The sequence below is a fragment of the Pezoporus occidentalis genome, unplaced genomic scaffold, assembly GCF_034315485.1.
Source record: "Pezoporus occidentalis ecotype Australia unplaced genomic scaffold, CSIRO_AGI_Poc_V1 ctg321, whole genome shotgun sequence".
In the NCBI taxonomy this organism is placed as follows: domain Eukaryota; kingdom Metazoa; phylum Chordata; class Aves; order Psittaciformes; family Psittacidae; genus Pezoporus; species Pezoporus occidentalis.
In genome coordinates, this window is record NW_026915170.1 from 239,550 (window position 1) to 259,165 (window position 19,616).

Consider the following 19,616-nt stretch of genomic DNA (forward strand, 5'->3'; position numbering starts at 1 on the left):
GGGTGGAGACTGTTCAACCTTCCGTCTATGAACCTTTATTACTAGGGAATATCCAAAACAACAAAGGCAACAGCACAGTTACAAAAGGAGGTCACGGAGCAATGTGAAGCAGCCGTGTTTGAAATGCTCTGTGTCACCGTTCCGTCCAGTACAAAACAATGCATTTACACATCTCTCAAATACAAAAGGAGCCGTAGGTCAGAAATGTACGAACAGGGGCTCTGGAGGCCTTGGTGTATTTACATGGGGGCCCGGCGTGGGCGCAGGCAGCGTCCCTTCAACTGTGTGTCTGCAAAGGCTCTGAGCGTGGCCAGAGGAGCCCGGAGCCAGGCTGGGCCCCGCGGGGAGGTGCTGGTGCTTTGGGATAAAGCCACAGCCTGGGGTGGATCCGGCACAGGGCAAGGCTGGCGGCGAGCAGAGCAGTCCCGGGCTCTGGCAGGCACCTCGGTGCCAGTCCCGCTGTGGAAGGGGCCGGGCCCATGGCCAGGAGGGGATCCAATAAAACAGAATAAAACCAGTGAGAGTGATGAAGAACTCGGCAGAGCGAGGTTCCGTGTTCACAGGGTGACAGCTCCCGAGCAGCCGCTGCCCTCCCAGAGGCTGCGCTTCAAGCAGAGGCCCCGGGTGGGGGCCCTGGGCAGGTTCTGTTGGGTCAAACTTGCCGGGTTTGAGAGAAGTCCCAGGAAGTGCTGCCCGCCGCTCTTCAGAGCTCCTTGAGGATGACCTGGAACTTGTTCTCTGCTTCCACCATGTCCAGCAGAAAGGCCATGTGGTTGCTGTAGTGCTGGATGATGTTATTGTCCATGTTCACTAGGATCCTGTGGGAAAGGGAAGAAGGGCTGGGTCAGACACAGCACAAGGACAGGGCTGCGGAGCGCCTCGGTCAGGACTTGGGGTGCGCGGCCACGGATGGCAAACGCTGACACTGCAGAGCCTCAGGGCACGGCAGACCTGCAGAGAATCCCCACTGCAGATTCCCTTTCCTGCCCTGCTCCTGACGCCCATCGCGTTCCGCAGCCGCCCCGTGTGCAGGCTGCGGGGAGCCACAGCCTCGGCAGGGACAAGGCGCTGCCGGTTCACCCCATCAGGGCTCAGCCATTGGTAATTACTGAGCCCCAACACGACAGGAGCCTCCTGTGGGGCTTTCCACAATTCCACCCAGACACGCCTGGGCCCAGCGTCTGCTCCACGGGCAAATTGCTGTGGATTAGGGCAGGAGGGAACCGGGAGCTCTGACCTGGAATCAGCTCCATGGAGGCTCGGAGAGAAGGAAACATTCCAAGAGCTGATTTCAACCCGGGGCTGTGGTTCTGTGCCAGGGAGGACCCCTCAGGCCTGCAGTGAGTGAGGGGGCAGCTCCACATCGACCCCCCCCGGTGTTCCCACAAATCAGATGGGAATTTTGTCGCAGTTTGGAGGGAACAGAACACATTTGTGTGCAGGAAGCGCATCCCCTCCGGCCTCCAGCCGGGGTCACTAACGGGGCAATAGCATCAGTTGTGCAATGCTGGAGCCCAGATTAAAGGCAAGAGAAGGAGCAGGAGGAGCACCCAGCACACCTGAGAGCGACAGGCACAGACACGGCCCCTGTCCCTCCGGGAATGCCCCGGGGTCAGTGCAGCCGCCCCGGTGCGGGCGGGAGCTGCGTCCTGGTGCCCCGTTGCTCTCATGGGTGCTGCATCCCCAGCGTACCTGTGGCTGTGCTGCCATTGCATGGGGCACAACCGCTGCTGCCACAGTGCGGCTGGGGGAGCGCAGCCCACCCAGTGCAGGGGCTGTGACACCACCCGGGGTGAGCCATCACCCTCCTGGCACCGGAGCGGTGCCGGGGCCGAGCCATGGATCCCGGGAGTCAGCCCCCGACAGGCACCGGCAGGGAGCCAGCGATGCCCGACCCGGGGGTGTCACAGCCACCAGTGCTGCCCCACAGGTGGGGTGCATGCGGCCAGCGGCAGCTCCGGCTGCGGAGCTTCCATCTGATTTCTCATCCACAAAAGTTCCGCGGGTGCTGATGGGGAGCAGGGGCCCTGCTTTGCTCTCCTAGCCCAGACCTCACCAAGACACCAGATCACCCGTTCCTGCTCCTGAGTCACCCGGAGATGAAGTTCACCCGGGGGAGCTCATCACGCTCCAGGGCTCAGCATGGGTCCCCCCTGCTCTAAGCCCAGCAGTACCCCTGAGCTCCGTGGGTTTACCACAGATGCAGACCTGACCCTCAGCTGCAGTTACCAGGAGAGGAGCGTTTAGGGTGGAGCAACGGGAGGAGATTATTGAAAGGAAAATTCAATGTGGGGGAGCAGGAAACAGTGCCTGACCCTGCCAGCACCCGACTGCAGGAGCTCCTGTGTCCCCACGCTGCAGCGGTGACCGGGGCCACCACTCAGATCCAGCTCTCAGCAAACCAGGTGCCGATGGATCATTTTTTAGCCTAATTTCCAAGTGTTGCCTTTTCTTTTCTTGGAATCCTCTGGGGAAGGGATGGATCTGCCCACTTTCCCTCCCAGTCGTTATTAAACACCATTCATTCCCTATCAGATCAAGTAGCGAACAAACCCAAAGCACAGAGAGATGCCGTGGCCTCTCCCTTGATGCGCTGCCATTTCCTGGTCCACCTGCAAGCTCATCAGCGCTTGGATCTCTCCTGCTGCATGGATGCTGGTTCAGTGAACCCAGCCCAAGCCGGAGCTGCCCGAGAGGAGCTGCCATCTGTTGTGGCCACATCAGGAGCCACCACCACAGCTGACACACCTGAAGCCTGGCTCCAGCCCGAAGCTTCAGGAATAACCTGACCACCCCTGTGCTTCGCTGCTGTTCTCTGTGCTCAGGCTCTGGCTGTAGCCGTGTGGGACAAAGCCCTCCCCGAGGCCGCCAGCGCTGCTCTTGTTCTTTGGGGGTAAAGTTCCATTTCTGGGGCCAGGGGGTGAGCAGCATCTGGCTGCACCGAGGGCCTGACTGCAGCCACAGGGGAGGAGCCTCCTGACCAGTTCAGATGCCTCACTATGGCTCACCCATCGCCTTAACATTAAGACCATATCTAAAAACCCTCCTAAAGGGGTTGCTCAGCTGTGGATTTAGAGGTGAGGGGGTTGTTGCCTCCCAGTTCAGTGACACCACATCACAGCACTGAGCTGAAACCACCTTCTCTCCCCTCCTACCATGCAGCTGCCTCCAAGCCTGACTTTAGCTCCACTTCCCCTGCAGCAAACAGGCCACGTCCCACGGGGATCAAGTTATGGTGACACCAAAGGAGTGGGAAGATCCCATCCAAAGAGCTTTAGGATGTTCTCATCCCACTGCCACCAGAAAGCAAATGCAGAAGCAGAGCTTTGGAGTCGCCCTCAGCTCCCAGGGGCTCAGTTCCTGCTCCGTTCCCCTGCGCAGTGCTGTCAGCAGCCTGGCTCCTGCCTGTCCATCCCCATGCCCAAACTCTGGGCCAGGGCCAGCAACAACAACGAGTTCATCTCCCAGGCAGTCACCGCTGCTCGCAGAGCTGATTACATCTCACTCGCTCTGCAAGAAGGGCTCGGGGTTTAGCTTGATGGGAATAACCCTGGGAGTCGTTCCCCTTCCATCAGCTGAAGGGAGAACTCGCTGCCAGGGATGGGGACAACGCAGGGGGAGTTCTTAGTCATAGAATCACAGACTCATAGGACAGTTAGGTTTGGAAAGGACCTTAAGATCATTCAGTTCCAACCCCCCTGCCATGGGCAGGGACACCTCACACTAAACCAGGTCACCCAAGGCTCTGTCCAACCTGGCCTTGAACACCGCCAGGGATGGAGCATTCACAACCTCCCTGGGCAACCCATTCCAGTGCCTCAGCACCCTTACAGTAAAGAACTTCTTCCTTAGATCCAATCTAAACTTCCCCTGTTTCAGTTTTAACCCGTTACCCCTTGTCCTATCACTACAGTCCCTAATGAAGAGTCCCTCCCCAGCATCCCTATAGCCCCCTTCAGATACTGGAAGGCTGCTCTGAGGTCTCCACGCAGCTTCTCTTCTCCAGGCTGAACAGCCCCAACTTTCTCAGCCTATCTTCATAGGGGAGGTGCTCCAGTCCCTGAGCATCCTCATGGCCTCCTCTGGACTTGTTCCAACAGTTCCATGTCCTTTTTATTCTGAGGACACCAGAACTGCACACAATGCTCCAAGTGAGGTCCAGAAAACATTTCTGAAAGCAGCTCTTGGCTCCACATGGAGACCCCTGCCCTCCATGGGATGTGCAGCAGCTGGGCCTCAGCTCAGGCAAACCAGCACCGTTCTCCCATCCATGTGGGAGATCCCCACGGGTCAGTCACTGACAGACACCACACTGAAACCACCTGGGAGTCGTCTCACATTTACTGCAAACCTCACCTGAACCCCCTGTGAGCTCTGCAGGTCTCCCAGCAGCACCTGACCAACGTCTCCAGTGGGACCTGCACTTCTGTGCTGGGGCTGCACAGGAGCCACCAGTGCCCAGAAGGGTCGATCGGACCCAATGGATCCCCTCACCTCCAAAGTGAGTGTGAGGTTTCCTGTTGACCTCCTGCTCTGGGGTGGGATGGCAAAGCTGGGAACAGACACAGGCTGCCATGGTGCTGTGCAGCCCCCATGGTGCTGTGCAGCCCGTTCAGTCTCTTTCTGAGCCAGGGACATTTAGGCTCTTGGTCTGGAGAAGCAAACATTGTACCTCTGATGGCAGTCAGATAAGTTCTCCATAACCTCAGGCTTTCAGACTGAGACACAAAGGATCACCCATTAAACTACCCAAACATTCCTCCTTCATCCAACTTCCTTTCCCTGGGAGACTTTACACTCCAAATAAATATAACACAAACAAGCATTATCCCAAATCTTTAAAGCCCAGAAAGATCCAAGTTTTATATGCTCCAAATAGCACAGACTCACATGGCTTCACTTTTTATTATCTTGTTAAAACGCTGCGTCAGCCCATGGCAGGGTACCAGCGAGTGGCTTTAGAGGCACAGGTAAAAAGCAGATGAGAGGTTAACTTAACTTACCCTCTTTTGCATTTTTTGTAGACTTTATAAATGCTTTCTTCAGGAAGCCCGTATTTTTCTGAAATCTGGGAGGGAAAACACAGCAATTCTTTGTACTTGTAAAATGAAATCCCCATGATAACAAGCAAAGATAACACTGAGCAGCAAGAGAGCCTCCCTCCCGCCCGAGAAAGACCAAAGCAATGATCTGAAGAGGACAACCCCAGCCTGGGTCCTGCAGTGAGCAGCGGGGTGGCTGCAGCCTGGCCTTGGGTCTCCTGACAGCTGCTGCCAGGCCAGGCACCTTGGGCAGTGACCTTCACCTTCCTTCTCTCACTCCCCAGCCTGTGTGGGGCTCGGTGCTGCAACCCAAGGTGACCACAGGAGGTGTGTGCCTGCATCTGCACCAGCCTGCAGGTTCTGCTGAGGTTTCGCTGCCCCACAGAGCTCTCCTGGGCACCTCCCTTACGGGCTTTGGGCGCAGGAGCTTTGTGGCTTTCTCACAAGCCCCTGCAGAGGTTTTGACTCTGTGCTGAGGGATGGGGGAGGGAGAAGATGGCAAAGGCTCCTCTCTGCTGACACTTCCCAGACTCTATGTTTAAAAGTGTGTAAAACCAACAGAGCTTGAAGCGCAGCCATAAAGCCCCCCCAAATCTGGGAGGTTCACTGTTTGTTTCCTTCTCCAAAGAGAGGTGGGTTATGGGAGATGCTGCTGATAATGATCACAGAAATATGTCTGTGTTCTCCTCAAACACAACACAGGGAATTCCAGCAGGAGGCCAGAACTGGCTTTGGACTGCACATCTACAGCCCTGGGGATGGAGAGGGTGTTTGACAACGGACGATATGAATGTGTTGTCACAAGAGGAGACTTATATTACGATCTGAACGAAACTTCTTGCCATAAGGTGTGCTCTTCTCTGCTGCAGCACTAACAACACACAGCCCATGCCAGGGCCTGGGGGGAGAATTCACCTGCTGCTCACAATTTCCATTTCCATTCTCAGCAGAAAGCAGACATCAGATAGGAGCAGTCTTACACCCTACATCTTCCTGCCCACCCAGTGCCACTGCCCTTTCACCTGCAGTGTTGTTCATGTGCTGCAGTTTTTGATAACACTTACAGCTGTTCGGAGGCCCTGGAGATCCGGTGTCTTCAACATGAGAGCATCAAACACCTCCTCTGACTCCCTCCGCACGTACAACAAGACTGAAAGAGATAAAGCACAGCACTGACCCAGGACTCTTAGAGCATGTTCGCAGCGTGATGGGGCCTCGTGCAACTCAAGAGCTGAGGTTACTTGAATCAAATGGGACTCTACATCCCAGAAGCTCCCATCCCAGCGGTTACCTCTCTGAGGATCTTCTTCCTTGGTTTGCTTTGGAGGAACTGGGTCAAACTCTTCTGTGAAGGAGGCACCGCTCCGCTTCAGGGGCAGCCTGAGCAAAAGGAACACAACGCTCTCAGAAGGACGGAACAGGAGCAGGGAACAAAGCAGCAAACTTCTGACACAACAACCAGCGGTTAAATACTGGTTTGTAATTACAGCAGCAGAGTCTCCAGCAGAGCTGCACCTTCCTGCACAGCGCACGCGAGGAGATCAGCGTGTGCAGGCAGCGGCTCTGGAATCACAGCACAGACAAGAGCCTTTTGCACCTTCTTGGCATTGTTGCTCCATTGCTATCACCAGGCAGTGGATCAAGCCTTGGGCAAACACTGGTTCACCCCACTCCAGACACATTACAAGTGTGATTTCTACTCCATTCTGGTTTATTTTAGAGCAGGATCTGCTGCTGGTTACTTGAACCCTTCAGCAATAGTTCTGTGATCTTTTTTCTCCTGTTTCACATGGTAAGAACAGCAGGACAGTTGTGGACCAGGCTCGTGCTGGAGTGGCTCACTGGTAGGGAACGGAACCTATCTGTGCTTCTGTATCCCTTGAGTCCATTCTAGGCCAATGCTTAACACATATTTTGACACCCAATGGCACTGGGGAGACACTGTGCTGTGTTATTTTTGCACCTGTAGATAGATACTGCCTGCGGGTACCAAACCACCACGACACACCCAGAAAAACACCAGCTGATGAAGGGAAGCACAAACTGCTGCATCCTTACCTGTTTGTGGAGTTGGGAACAGCAGGAGGGAGCACCTTGAAAGGAAAGGAACATTGATCAGTTTACACAGTATCACTGGGAGCCAGTGAAGCTGGGGAAGGCAGCACATGCACATCTCAAACACGATTTCCCTCCTCCCAGTCCATCATCTTCCTACACCATTAAACCCAAACATCTGCATGTGTTTCTTAGACTAAATGAAACCCCAGCAGATTCTCCTAGTGCCTGGGTTTGATGGCGATGCTGCAGGAGGACACTACAGCATTGTCACAGCTGGCTTTTCCCCCTGCTTGACAAACCAAGTCCCTTGTTTCCTAAGGGAATCCTGATGAGCTCTGAAGGACACTGGGTCTAGGTTTCCTTGGACTCAAGGGGCTAGAAAAGGGCAGGGGACAAGGGAGAGATGTCCCATGCATGCAGGGACTGATACGGTTGCATTTTCCTGTAGTTTGATTTCTGCTTCCCCTCCAGTCCTCTGTGGAAGCTGCACATGATCCCTGCAAACCACAGGAATATCTGGCTGCAAGGAACCTGGAAAGGTTATCTTGCCCGTCACCGGCGCATGACTGCGTCGGCCACTCCTGACAGCGACATCTTCAAGTTCACCACACTTCCACAGAAGAACTGCGGTTTGGTTTTGTTGTTTTACACACCACGAGTCATGTCTGGGGGCCTGATCAGCTGGGAGTGATGGGGGTGACAGACGAGGGCCACAGCGGGGTTGGGTTTGGAAGGGACTCACCGTGCCGCACCTCTGCGGGTTTGAGAAATGGACGTTGGGGATGAAGAGCACTGGTTGGGTTTCGAGGTCAGTCTCTGGCCTCAGGAACGTGATCTCATTCCCTCTGAAGCCGGAGAGCAAACAGCCTTTCAGACCTGCCATGGGAAGCCCAGCACATCTCAGTTCAGACGCAGCTTCAGAGGCAGGGAAGCTGCTGCCCAAGGTCTCCCCAGAGATATGTTAGAAAAGAGTTGGGACTCTGCAGAACTGGGTCTCCAGGCCTTGTCCAGGGGTGCTCCCCACGGGAACACTCTGCTCCCTGCCAAGGCCCCAGGACAATCCAGGAAGGTTTGTTAGTATTAATAAAGGGCTTTGAGAGTCCCTGTAGGAGCCCAGGGAAGGACTGGACTGACAAGCTGGTTCTGAGTGGTGCTGATTTCATCAGGCTTGGAGATACCCAGGGCCAGATCTCCTGGAAGTTAACAGACTACATGGATTTCAACACACTTGGGCTCGGGTAACAAGCACTAGCACTGACCGTTGTTATTGGAGTCCAGGCATTTTCCTTTCCTTCTGAACTGTTTCCTTTCATCATCCCGCATTTTCCTCTCTGCTCCCTGTGGGGAAAATAAGGCAAAAATTAGGACATTGACAGTTCTTACATTGGCAAGAGAGGGTTTAGTGCCCATCTCTGGGAGGTCAGCCCTTTACTCAAAACTTCTCATGTCAGACACAGCCAGCTGTGAGCAATTTTTCCCTGGGAAGATATCTGAGGCTGGGGAAGAACCTCTAAGGAGACTCTCATCTCTTCTGCCATTTAAAAACCTGTCAAAAATAGAGTTTATTATGAGGCATGACCCCATATAGGTCTGACATGGGGAAACTTTCTGCTGACTGGTCTGTGAGGGCCTCAGCAGTGCAGACACGTCCCCACTGCCCTGTCTCACCCGGTGGAGGGGAGGCACCACCTCTGCTCCTCAGCCCTGAGCTCTGGGCTGTTCGAGGCTCTCACAACCTTTCTGAAGCCGCTGGCCACCGGTTTAAAATTCCTCTTGGACAAGCCGGGGGGAGAGCAGTGTGTACCTACCTTATCACAGAATATCTTGATCTGGCAGACGGCGCGGTGCACCAGCTGGCTGCTCCCATTGCCGTAGTCGTAGGTGTCTATTTGGAGGTTGAGGGGGACGCCTTTCACCCCCTTTTGGGAGGAGAAGTCAGTGCTCAGGCAATTCACCCCAATAAACACCTGCAAACAGGAACACGGATTGATACAGCTTTTTGGTGCTGAAAACATCATTCTCCTACAGCAATGAGAGCAGTGGTAGGAACAAAAGCAGACCAAGACCTCCTTCCAGCCCTCCCAGCATTAGGCAGGAGCTCCCACCTGAGCACAACCACCAGCCCTTCCTAGCCACAGCCTCCCACACCCACTGCAGCTACCATCTCTTTATTCACACCCCCACAGCTCAGGCAGGTGTCAAACCAGATGCAAAGTCTGCCTGGGGATGTCCTTGCAGGTATTTCTGATCTGAACAAGGGACCCTCAGACAAGAATGGCCTGGAGGGAGAGAGGGATAGAAGGAGGGAGGGAGGAGAGCCAGACTACAGCTTCAGCAATTACACATCATTGCTGCTGCCTAAATAAATACTCTGCTCGCACTGGTCTCCTTTGTCATAGGCTGGAGTTACCCCCAGTGCAAACTCCCGAAGGCAAGCTGAGCACAGATACAATCTTCATTGTGTCGCCAAATTACCAACTCTTTTTGTGTGACCCTGAAATCTCCCCTTGACTCTGGGGACAGATCTGCAGCTGGAGAAGCTCCCACAGCTCCCTCAGCAGGGCCCTGCCGGAGGATTTCAGCCCTGAAACCTGATGTCAGATCTAGTCAGTACCTATGTACGGAAAAGAAAATCACTTAACTGTGGTGGGAAGTTTAATTGGAAAGAGAAGCAAGAGGTGCTCCAGACGACCCAAATACCGGCCCCTTCCGTCTGCTCCCAGCCTCGCAGCTCTCTCAAGTCTCACCTTTCCCTGCCCCAGGCCAGTTCATGTACAGTTTCTGCTAAGAGTTAAATCCAGTTTTGCTGAGGTGCCCCCGCGGGCTTGCCACATACCTGACATATTTCCATTTCTGACAACTTTGCCTTGAAGACATTTGTTAACCTCTTGGGTTGTAAAAGACCAAGGTCGCCTTTGGGCTAAAAGAAGGGCTTATTGAGATCCCAGAGCAAAGCAGAGTTTTCCCAAGCTGCCAGCTTCAGAGAGATGGGGCATTTATGCTTTTCTTTTTATCTTAGATAGCTCATCTTTTTTGATACGCTCCTTTCAATCCACACTAGGTACAAGGTATTAATGAGAGACTCTGAAGAGATGCAGAACAGAAAGAAGAGCTGGAAAGATGTTTATATTTACAGATTTTAAGGTCCAAAGGGATCTTGTGACCTGCCTGGCTCCCTTCCACACAAGCCACAGAAGGGTGGTCAGTCATTTCTCCATCAAAACGCTGCCTTGAAAGGAGGGTCTTTGTTCCTTAAGCTGTGGTTTATTTAAATAGACTTCACCTACATGTGAGTAGAGCCCTGATCTAGGCTGCCTGCTGCAAAAGCCTTTCTTCAGACTTATCCATCAGCACTAAGACAACATCTCTGAGCCAGTCTCAGGTGTACCCAGCGTGTTTATTAGCTAATGGCGATGCTTAAACACACATTGAAGCACAGTGTCCTTCCCCACTGGCCTGGTAGACAAACACTACCTGGGGCCACTGGAACGGCACTGTTTGGATTTGAAACTCTGTCAGCTGAGAAGAGGTGGGGGAGTGCTGGGGAAGGAAGGAGGCTACAGCTTTGCTGAGAACCAAGGCTTCCCATGTCCCTTCCACAAGCAGTTTGTACCTTTGCTTCCTCGTGGATGTTCCACACGAAGGACAGTGCATTGTAGGCTAACTCCTCGATGTTCTGCACGGTGTTGAAGTTTTCTTTACAGTCAGCTGAAATGCAATGGAGAAGCAGTTTATACTCTGGCTGCAAAACTGGTCCCATTCCCTAGGTCTTCCACTCCCCCAAAGCCTGCCTCTCGCTCACTCCAAGGCTAAAAGAAGCCTTGTAATATAATGAAGCCATAGTTGATACCCCTGGGTACACCCCCGTGTGCATACATATGGGGTAGGCCAGAAATGACACACGGGTATTGGCTGGTGACTGCTGTTAGAGCAGGGATGTTATGCAGAGTCAATGCAGACTGCTTCTAAACTCAAACAACTGCGTGTCTCCTCTGAGGCACGAGGTGCTCAGCGAGGTGCTCAGCTGGACGGACAAAACCTCTGTCTGACAGGCTTGACATGCTGTAAAGCCTGGGTGGTGGCAGTGGAGAAGGACAAGCAGTACAAAATCCCTCTTCTAGCTCAGATTCCTGGACTTCAAGAGGCCACAGGTCACATCCACAGAGTCAGGACTGCTCAGCAGTGTCTGTCTCTCTGACTGAGGCTCTTCTTTGCTGTATTTTGGGCGCCTGATGCATTTCCCTTCACTTGACAAACACCACCTTAAACCTGCAAGAGCTCCTCAGCCAGAAAGGACTCGAGGCCAGCAGACCAGGCTGCTCCTCTGACTTCCCCCACGCCAGGCTCTGGAGCTTCAGCTGTGTCATTGTGTATTGGACAGGTAGGAAAATGGTGCTCAGTTATCAACCCCACCCAGAGAGCCCCACTCATACCGACGTCAATGACCCTCTGCTTGGCTGTGGGCTGTCGGGAATGCCAGTGCTTCCAGAACTTGAGCTGCTCTGTCGGGATCTTTTCGTTGTCAAAAACAATCATCACCACACTCTGTAACACAGTGAGGATATCCCTAAGGGTCACTCCGGACTGGACCAGGTTTCTTTGTGGGGAACTCAAGCTCATCTTAGGCTCAGGGGTGGCTCTCAGGCTTGGCCACACATGGCTGGAGCAAGACGGAACCTCTCAGCTCAGACACCCTCCCACCAGGGCCCCCAGCCAGCCATCAGCTAGGGAGGCCTTTTGTGCATCCCTGACCTTACTGTGAAAGGCTTCAACTGCCAGGGAACATGAAGGCTGTTGCTGTGCATCAGAGGATTAGCTTGCTATGAGCGAATCCATCCCATTCACTGCTTTAAGCCAACATGAGCCACAAAGCCATTACTCTTCTTGTTCAGCTCTTTTCCCAGGGCAGTACAATTGCTGGATGTCTGATTACAGCATGTGTCAGCAAAATTGTCAGCTTGTCTCTTACCTTCACTTTATTTGAGGACAAGTGTAAACATTTGCTGTCTCCAGCTGTCCGGAGCGTGATGGGGTAGAACTGTCCTTTGTTGAGGTAGGCCATGGGAGAGTCCCCAGATTTGATGTGAATGGCTTTGGGTGACCCCAGAGTGTATTCAAAGTCACTTGTATGGAACAAAAAGAGAATGATGAATAAGCACACGCTGCTGTTTCACTCCAAAAGCAAAACAAGAGCCATGCAAGTCTCCACCCCTGCGGGTTACAGGTTACAGACACTGCACACACAGGAGTCTCTGCCCTGTTCCCCATCTCACACACCCCTACACCATGAGCACCTCCCAGCACAGCACATACTGATCCTCTCCAACACCCCAGGGAGCAGCAGCTCTCCAATATCCTCATTTTACCCTTTGGTTTTGGCTTAAAAATAGCCCTGTACGTTACTGTAACCGGTATTTTTCTGTGGATGGCTACAGAATCCTTGCTCAATCAAAAGCCTAAACCAAACCAACCAAAAATAGGTACCTGTGATGAGACTTCGACAACATCCTAAACTCAGCTTCCTGTCTCCAAACTCCCACCCATAAATGGCTGACCCCAGAAGACTGTGTTCTAATGGGTCCTGTAGCAATGGGAGGACCTGCAGGACAATTGTTTCTCCAGGTCCTTAAAAATGGACTTCAAGGCCCAGCTTGTTGAGCTCCCAGTCTGGTGGGCAGCATCTTTACTGTCTACAGAAATGATGTGCAGTAGCACGCAGGGGGAGGTGACGCTGTTGACAAGCAAATTTAAAGGAAGAGCCTGACTTTCAAGCAGCTCTGCTCTTGTGCATTCACCAGCACCTACGAGCGTTCAAATCATGAGGATGTAGCTCAAGCTATTTTCTTCTATGAGGAATCTGTGCAAGCCATCGCCTGCACACACACCTTCACAAGGACCCTCCAAGTCCTCCGGAGCTGAAGATCATCGTACCCTGTTTAGCCCCCAGCCCATCTCTTTCCTGCTCCACCTCCCCTGTGATGCCACCTCTGAAGACGCCTTGGCAACGCCTCTTATCTAGAGGCAGGAGAGCCCGAGAGCCTCGGTGCGCAAGTGAACAGCAAACAGAGCCTCTCGAGCTGCTGCCTGTGTGAAAATCCCCACGTCTGGCAGCTGAGTCACGCTGTCAGCTGACTCGAGGCAAAGAAAAAGTGGGAGGTGGAACAATGCTGAGAGGTTTGATGCGGTATCTGGAGCAGGAAAGCTCCCCTGAGAGAGGGGTGGAAAGGAGGAAGAAACATCTCTCATGTTTTAGGAATGAGGGGCAGAGGCATCTTCCCAAATCAAGGTTGATCAGCAGTGCTGAACCCAAAGTGAGAACTTAAACCTTAGTTTAGGGGAAGCTGTTTATCACCCTCCTCAGCTGTCATCCTCATTCCCTCTGTCCTTTACCCCATTCCAAGTAAGCTGTGGAAAGGTGGTGCAGTTCCCTCGATGTAGCTGTGCACGGGAACCAAGCAGAGCTCCCTGGAAGGGGCTGCAATGCAAGGCCAACCCACACATGGAAGAGCCCAGTGCCACATCTCCCCTAATGCAGGTCAGGGTGCTGATGGGATGTGGCCACAGCCAGCACTGGATTTGCACCAGTTTGCCCAACAGAGGACAGCTGAACCATGTAGCTCCCAAGCTAAAACCAGGAACTGGCACAACTGCATCTAGTAACTTGAATTGAAAATTGAGTTTGACTCCCTTCCAGCAAAACGTTACAAACCCTAATCCCTGTTTCATATGACAAACACTAAAATCCATCACTGCTTTGTGTCTAAGAAGTCATGGAACAGCAGCTTGCTCCTAAGACACCTGGGGACACAACTTGTCTCTGCAAAAGCATGAGATCTGTACATTCACAAGGGTCGCTGTCAAGACTGGCACTAAGGCAAGGAAAGGGATGGAGTCTTTCCCAGGCAAGGGACACAGCCAAGTGCACTGGAAGCTCACAGTTACCTTTTAACACCATCTGCAGTGTAACTCTCAGGGCAGGGGGGCTCTGGCTGAGGTTTGAGGATATCACTGAAGAGTAGCGACTGTAGACAAGAGGAAACAAAACAGTCAAAATAGAATCTTTCATTGCTCTGTCCATCTGCCTTCTCCTGGACGTTACAACAGAGACCACAGATAAAAAAAAAAAAGGACCCTCATTTGATTACCCTACTTCCAAAATCAATGTAACACCCCCCCCCCCAGCAATTCAATGGGAACAGCATCAAGGTTCTGATGCAAAAGCAAAGCTCCCACTGGCTCCAGCACGAGCAAACCCCAAAGTGCCCTGCAGCACCCACCCGGGCTGTGCTGCCAGCATGCACCCCACCATGAGCTCTGACCTCCTGGGGATCCTCTTTGAAAGTGCTGTCTGGCTGCCACCTCTGCTGCGGTGGGGCTATGGGGATGGTCTCGAACAGGGAGTTCAGTGAGCTGTTGTCGTATACATCCCCTGGAGGGACCAAGTAGTTGTCCGGGGCGGCATCCAGCTTGCTAGTGCCTGGTGGAATCATGGCTGGCTTGTGAGGAGGAGGGACGCCTTCAAGACTTAGGCCGTTCTTCTTCTGTGGTTCACAATAGTCTTGGGTCATGGAAACGTTTTCAGACAAGAGCTTCATGAGGTGGGCTGAGCCATCAAAGGATGCGATCTCTGCGTCGTACTCCATTCCGTGGCAGTGCCTGGTGGAGAAAGGGGTCCTGTCTCAGACCAGGGCAGAGCGTGGACAACCCCAGCAAGATGCAAGTGCCTTGATGTGCTGCTGGGAAGCAAACTGCATAGTTTGGCTGCCAGCTGACCCTGAGTCAGTTGTGTACATCTGCTTGAGATGGGAGATCTGACAGGCCCATGGGTGATCTCCACCCACCCGCACACCTCTCAGTGCAATCAACAAGAGCCAGAGGTGCTCAGCAGATACGGGATGATCACAGGGAATCAGAAACACAGTTTAGATGTGGTTTGAGGCTCCAGATCCAGGGCCTACATCCATTATTTCTTTATTTAGGCTATTAAACATTCAGAGCAGCAGGGATGATAAGAAAGGTAACTGCTGTGCGGTCTTTCCATTTTTATCTTTATAGGCCTCAACTCGCAAACTCCAGAAGTTCAGGATGCAAAACTCCCAGAGCACATGAGATCAGTGGAAATCTGAGAGGTGCAGGACTGAAGTGAGGTGTCTAGCCCAGACTTCGGAGCAGAAAAGACCAAGTCGAGTGATAAAGTCAATAAAGTCACGTACAAAACCACACTCCTCTCGCACATGGAAACCATCCCTTTGTGCAGCATCCCAGGAGCCAGGCCCTTCTGCAGCAGTGACTCTGGGACCCCGCTGCCTCTGCGGCCCCAGCTGAGGTGGGAAAGGGTGGTTTACTGCCCCTGTCACCACGCTCAGACAACAAACCACCCCCATATTAGCCCCCACACACCTCCTGGCAGCGTGAGCCGCCCCCAAGGGAAGGAAAGCTGAAGGAGCAGCTCCCACCTGCTGCTTCAACAGCTTCACCTTCAGGTATATGCTGCAATTTCCACAGCTAACAAAACCCACAGCAGTGGCCTTTCACAGAGAAAACAGCTTAACTCAGCTTCCTTCTGAAGAAGTATGAAGTATCACTCAAGAGGCTTATTCTTGTCAGGTAGTTAAAAACAGACAACCAGAAAAGTTTGCCAAAGTATGAAGCATCAGGAAGGGGAACTGAACTCACAGCAGCAAATGAGCCATTAATATAGGAGTTAATTATCTGGAAACCTCAAAGGACAAATGGGAGTCACTAAAAGAGTATCTTGAGAGATTGGAAGCAAGTGGTACAGAAACCCTTGTCAACCCAGGGAACGGAAGAGGACTTGGTCATTCCCTTCTTGCTGCCAGTGTTTAATCATCATCCCCTTTCCAACTGTCACAAAGTAGGAAATAAAGACAAATTCCTCAGCCGCTGCAAATCATCTCCTCTAACACAGCTACACAGATCCTCAGTTGTGCAAATGGGTGTAGCTCAATTTATACCTGCTTGGGATCTGGCCTAAAGAATTTTAATATATGTCTCAGGGTTAATAACCTCCACTGTTGTTGGTAATAACACCGTGCTTTGATGTCTATTTTATGCAAGCTAAGAGACCCATCACACATGCAAGCAGCTGCAGGAGAATTAGACAGCTATAGAGAGCAGAAAGTGAAGCTCACCTCTTTCCTAGTTCATTGCGTCCCATCATACCAGATGGAAGGATCCTCTTCTCCTTTGGGACCTAGCACAAGGCAGAACAAAGAGTTTGTTTCCTGTTAGATTTTATTAATGGCAAAATCAGCCTTGTCTGTGCAGCAAGTGACATCTCAGAGGTAGAACACTGGGGGAGGACACAGGAGACCTGGGCTCTCCTGCTGGGCTGCTGCCATGGACTCCCAAGGTAACCTTAGGCCAGACACATCATCTTGTTCTAGGAGGGACTTTCAGAAGCACCCCAGTGAATGGGAACTTTAGTCCTATTGGTTTCAATTAGGGCTAAATCATATCCACGTTTCTTGAAGCTCCATCCTACAGCAGCACTGGAAAAACACAGATGTGAGGGTCTGCAAGGCACAGAGCTAGTCCAGCTCCATGGCCCTCAGGGTACTGCTGTTTCTTGTATGAAAGCTGCTGGGTAAATAAACCCTGCCTGACCCATGACACCTGAGCTCAGCTTTCCACCCTGCTCTGGGTTCCCTCTGCAGTATAATGGTGTTTTGTGCCTCAGTTTACCATCTGTGCACCGGGGACAACGTCCTCTCTGCCTGGGGGTGTTAGGAGGACCACTGCAAAAACACCACAGAAGGCTCACTCTAGTGAACTAGCCCCCCTAAGGTGGCTGAGCATGTATTTAGCTTCCCACTTCCCCTCTGGGACAAACTCCCCCCAGGACACCCAGCCCCATGGGAACGTACCATGTAGTAGTCATAGAGGAAGCTCAGAGCAGCCACGCTGTCGTCATCCCCATTCACCCTCATCATAGCTTTGGTGGCTGCAGTCAAGGGGTTCTCCAGGTAAGTTTTCCAGGCTTCATCTTCATTGGTGTAGGGGAATTTCTGGAAGTTCATGGTGTCATTCTTCATCAGACGCACAGATCTAAAACTGAGCCAGACAGGAGAATGAAGGACACTAATCTTCCGCAGCAATTTCCAGCTGCACACGTGAAGGACTTCCTAAAGGCACTGCTGGAATGGAGAAGGTGTTCTTTCCTGGTTCTTAACTCCCAGAGTCTTTGGGATTACCAATTCTTTGCCTGTAGCTATGTACAAAATAAGCCTAGAGTCTGCTGGTGGGGCCATGCAGAAGGGCAGATGCTCCTCTGCTTCCCTCCTCTGGCCCCAGGGACACAAAACACCACAACATCATCTGCAAGGGCTCCTTCCTCAGCAGGAGCACACTACCAGCCTGCTGGGTCATGCACCACCAGGGTGCAAGGTACTGACCATGTTGGTCAGCAACAGGAATGCAACCTGGTCAGGAAACTGCAGGATTTTTCCTTGAATTTGGAGCTAAAGACCAGTGCAGGCCACAGATGTAAACGATCACTCAGTCTGTGGAGAACTTGACCTACCCAGAAACCAAACCCCATCATTTTTCTTTGCTGTAGCTTCTACATTTAGAACCGATGGAATTTTGTTTTCAATCATTTGTATATGATTGTACTTAGAAGGGGAGCAAGAGGCAGATCACAACAGCCTCCCTTCCTCTCAAAAATTCCTGACAAAGGTGAGGCCCATGGGACTACGGGAGCTGAGGAGCAACATACCAAAATAGTGCCCTGCCTGTCCCCTCCGCTGGCACTTTCTCCAGGTCTCTCCACCTGATGTTAATAAACTAAGACACCTAATTACCCAAACATTGGTCATCTTTCCTCTTCCTCCAGCAGATCCTACTGGCAGCCAGCTCAGAAGCACAGAAGCCCATTCCCTGGGTGCTTCGTGCTGCAGGTTCACTGCTCAGAGGGGAGGATAAACCAGGGGCCGTGCTCCTGTCCCATCCTCCCGCCATGTGTATTGGGTGCCACCACAACAGCTCCCACTATTCATCATAAAGAACAGCTCTGTGGACAAAAATGACTTTTTCATCAGAATAGAAACGTCTCAGACGTCATGAGCAGAAGTACTTTATAACAATTCTAATGAGATTCTTTAAATCCCCAAAGTTGCCAAGAGCAGAACGTTTTCAACTGCTGAGTTGTTTTTATGCAAAAGCAAAGAAAATCTTCAGGACTTCAGGTGATGAATGGTAAATGCTACATTTTAATGGCACTTTTATACGGAATATGTTGTTTCCATTAAGCTACTCTCCATGTGTTTGTAGTAAGTCCTGGGCTAGACTTTTAACTGACTCATTGGGAGAAGAGTAATTCCTCTTGAAAGGAATCTGGCATCTCTGAAACTCGCCACTCGTTACTGCTCACCACTACAGACACTACCAGCCCCTTTTGGTGTGAGCTGCCAGGGTGAAGAGCCAGGTGCTCAGATCAGCTCCTGGACTGGAATCTGGGTGGATGTGGAGGTGGACCTGGGATGGGGTGGAGGATGCTGGTCCATCCTCCCTGGCACTCCAAGGCGGCTTAGCTCCTGCACAGGCACCGATCTCTCGCTGCCACATCTCCAGCAGGGAATGCACATGGGTAGCTTAGGGATGCTCCTGGGTCAGATCCAAGAGCTCTCCTTGGCTGGGCAGAGTGGCAGCCCTACAACGAATCGCAGCCTCTCCCAGAGCAGCACAGATGAGGCCATCAAGTGCAGCCTCTGCTGCCCTGTCGCCTTTTTATTGCAGGATCTGTTGCTTCCACACAGCGTCCCTGAACTGCACAGGAGAGGAGCAGAGAGCAGCTCAAATAATGGCCAGAGGCACCAGGTTCCCAATGGGCACCAGAGCTCAGGCTGGTATGGACAGAGCTGCTCCCACGTTACAGTTCTGGCACCCCAAGCTCCACCACGCGCTGGTGTAACAGAGTCGCTGGGTTTGCTCCTGCTCTCCCTCGCACGTCGGGGGATGTTCAACCACCGGTTTCAGCCCGTGCAGGAGCTGCACCAGGTGCTGATGGAGTTTCGTTGTCTGTGGTGTTTCTCACACAGCCCTGCCTCCCCTTCAGTGCTGCTGCTGTCTCCGAGGTGAGCACTCCCGTGACTCACATTTCACTGCTGTCGACTTGGCGATGGGCTGTTCAGTCCTGTCCGGGCAGGAATCCTCACCCATCCTCAATCCGATCTGCTCTAGGAAGAATAGGCAGCAACAGAGCTCACTCTCGGGGTGAGACTCAGCTCCTATCACTCGTAATCAACATAGATAAACACACCGTGGAAAGATGTAGCAACAAAGCGTTCAGGAGCTTAAAAATCACATATATTACAAGGAAAAATGCTTTGGAGCTCCGGTCTCCCTCACCCACGCCTTCAGCTGAAGCACTCCCTGTTGTGTGGCTCCATTTGCCTCCTCCCTTCATCACCTTGTTGTGGCACCACCACTGTAGGCACAAGTGCTCCAGCCTTTTATCACCTGCCTTCAAGTCCTGAAGATACAAGTTTGGGAAGT

At 52.4% G+C, this 19,616-nt stretch overlaps 1 protein-coding gene across 3 annotated transcripts in view; it reads right to left on the reverse strand.

Annotated features, from left to right (window-relative positions):
• Nucleotides 1-528: 528 nt before the first annotated feature.
• GRHL3 (grainyhead like transcription factor 3) overlaps nucleotides 529-19,616 on the reverse strand; it is a 31,149-nt gene continuing 12,061 nt past the window's right edge. For all 3 annotated transcript variants that reach the window (XM_062628746.1, XM_062628747.1, XM_062628748.1), the window contains 15 exons: nucleotides 16,988-17,174; nucleotides 16,253-16,314; nucleotides 14,420-14,756; nucleotides 14,043-14,122; nucleotides 12,070-12,223; nucleotides 11,534-11,645; nucleotides 10,714-10,808; nucleotides 8,909-9,067; nucleotides 8,360-8,438; nucleotides 7,843-7,976; nucleotides 7,101-7,135; nucleotides 6,334-6,422; nucleotides 6,107-6,192; nucleotides 5,004-5,068; nucleotides 529-818 (listed from right to left, as the gene is read on the reverse strand). In XM_062628746.1, coding sequence (XP_062484730.1) covers nucleotides 704-818; nucleotides 5,004-5,068; nucleotides 6,107-6,192; nucleotides 6,334-6,422; nucleotides 7,101-7,135; nucleotides 7,843-7,976; nucleotides 8,360-8,438; nucleotides 8,909-9,067; nucleotides 10,714-10,808; nucleotides 11,534-11,645; nucleotides 12,070-12,223; nucleotides 14,043-14,122; nucleotides 14,420-14,756; nucleotides 16,253-16,314; nucleotides 16,988-17,174 — 1,789 coding nt within the window. In that variant the 3' untranslated portion in view covers nucleotides 529-703. The remainder of the gene's footprint in view (nucleotides 819-5,003; nucleotides 5,069-6,106; nucleotides 6,193-6,333; nucleotides 6,423-7,100; nucleotides 7,136-7,842; nucleotides 7,977-8,359; nucleotides 8,439-8,908; nucleotides 9,068-10,713; nucleotides 10,809-11,533; nucleotides 11,646-12,069; nucleotides 12,224-14,042; nucleotides 14,123-14,419; nucleotides 14,757-16,252; nucleotides 16,315-16,987; nucleotides 17,175-19,616) is intronic.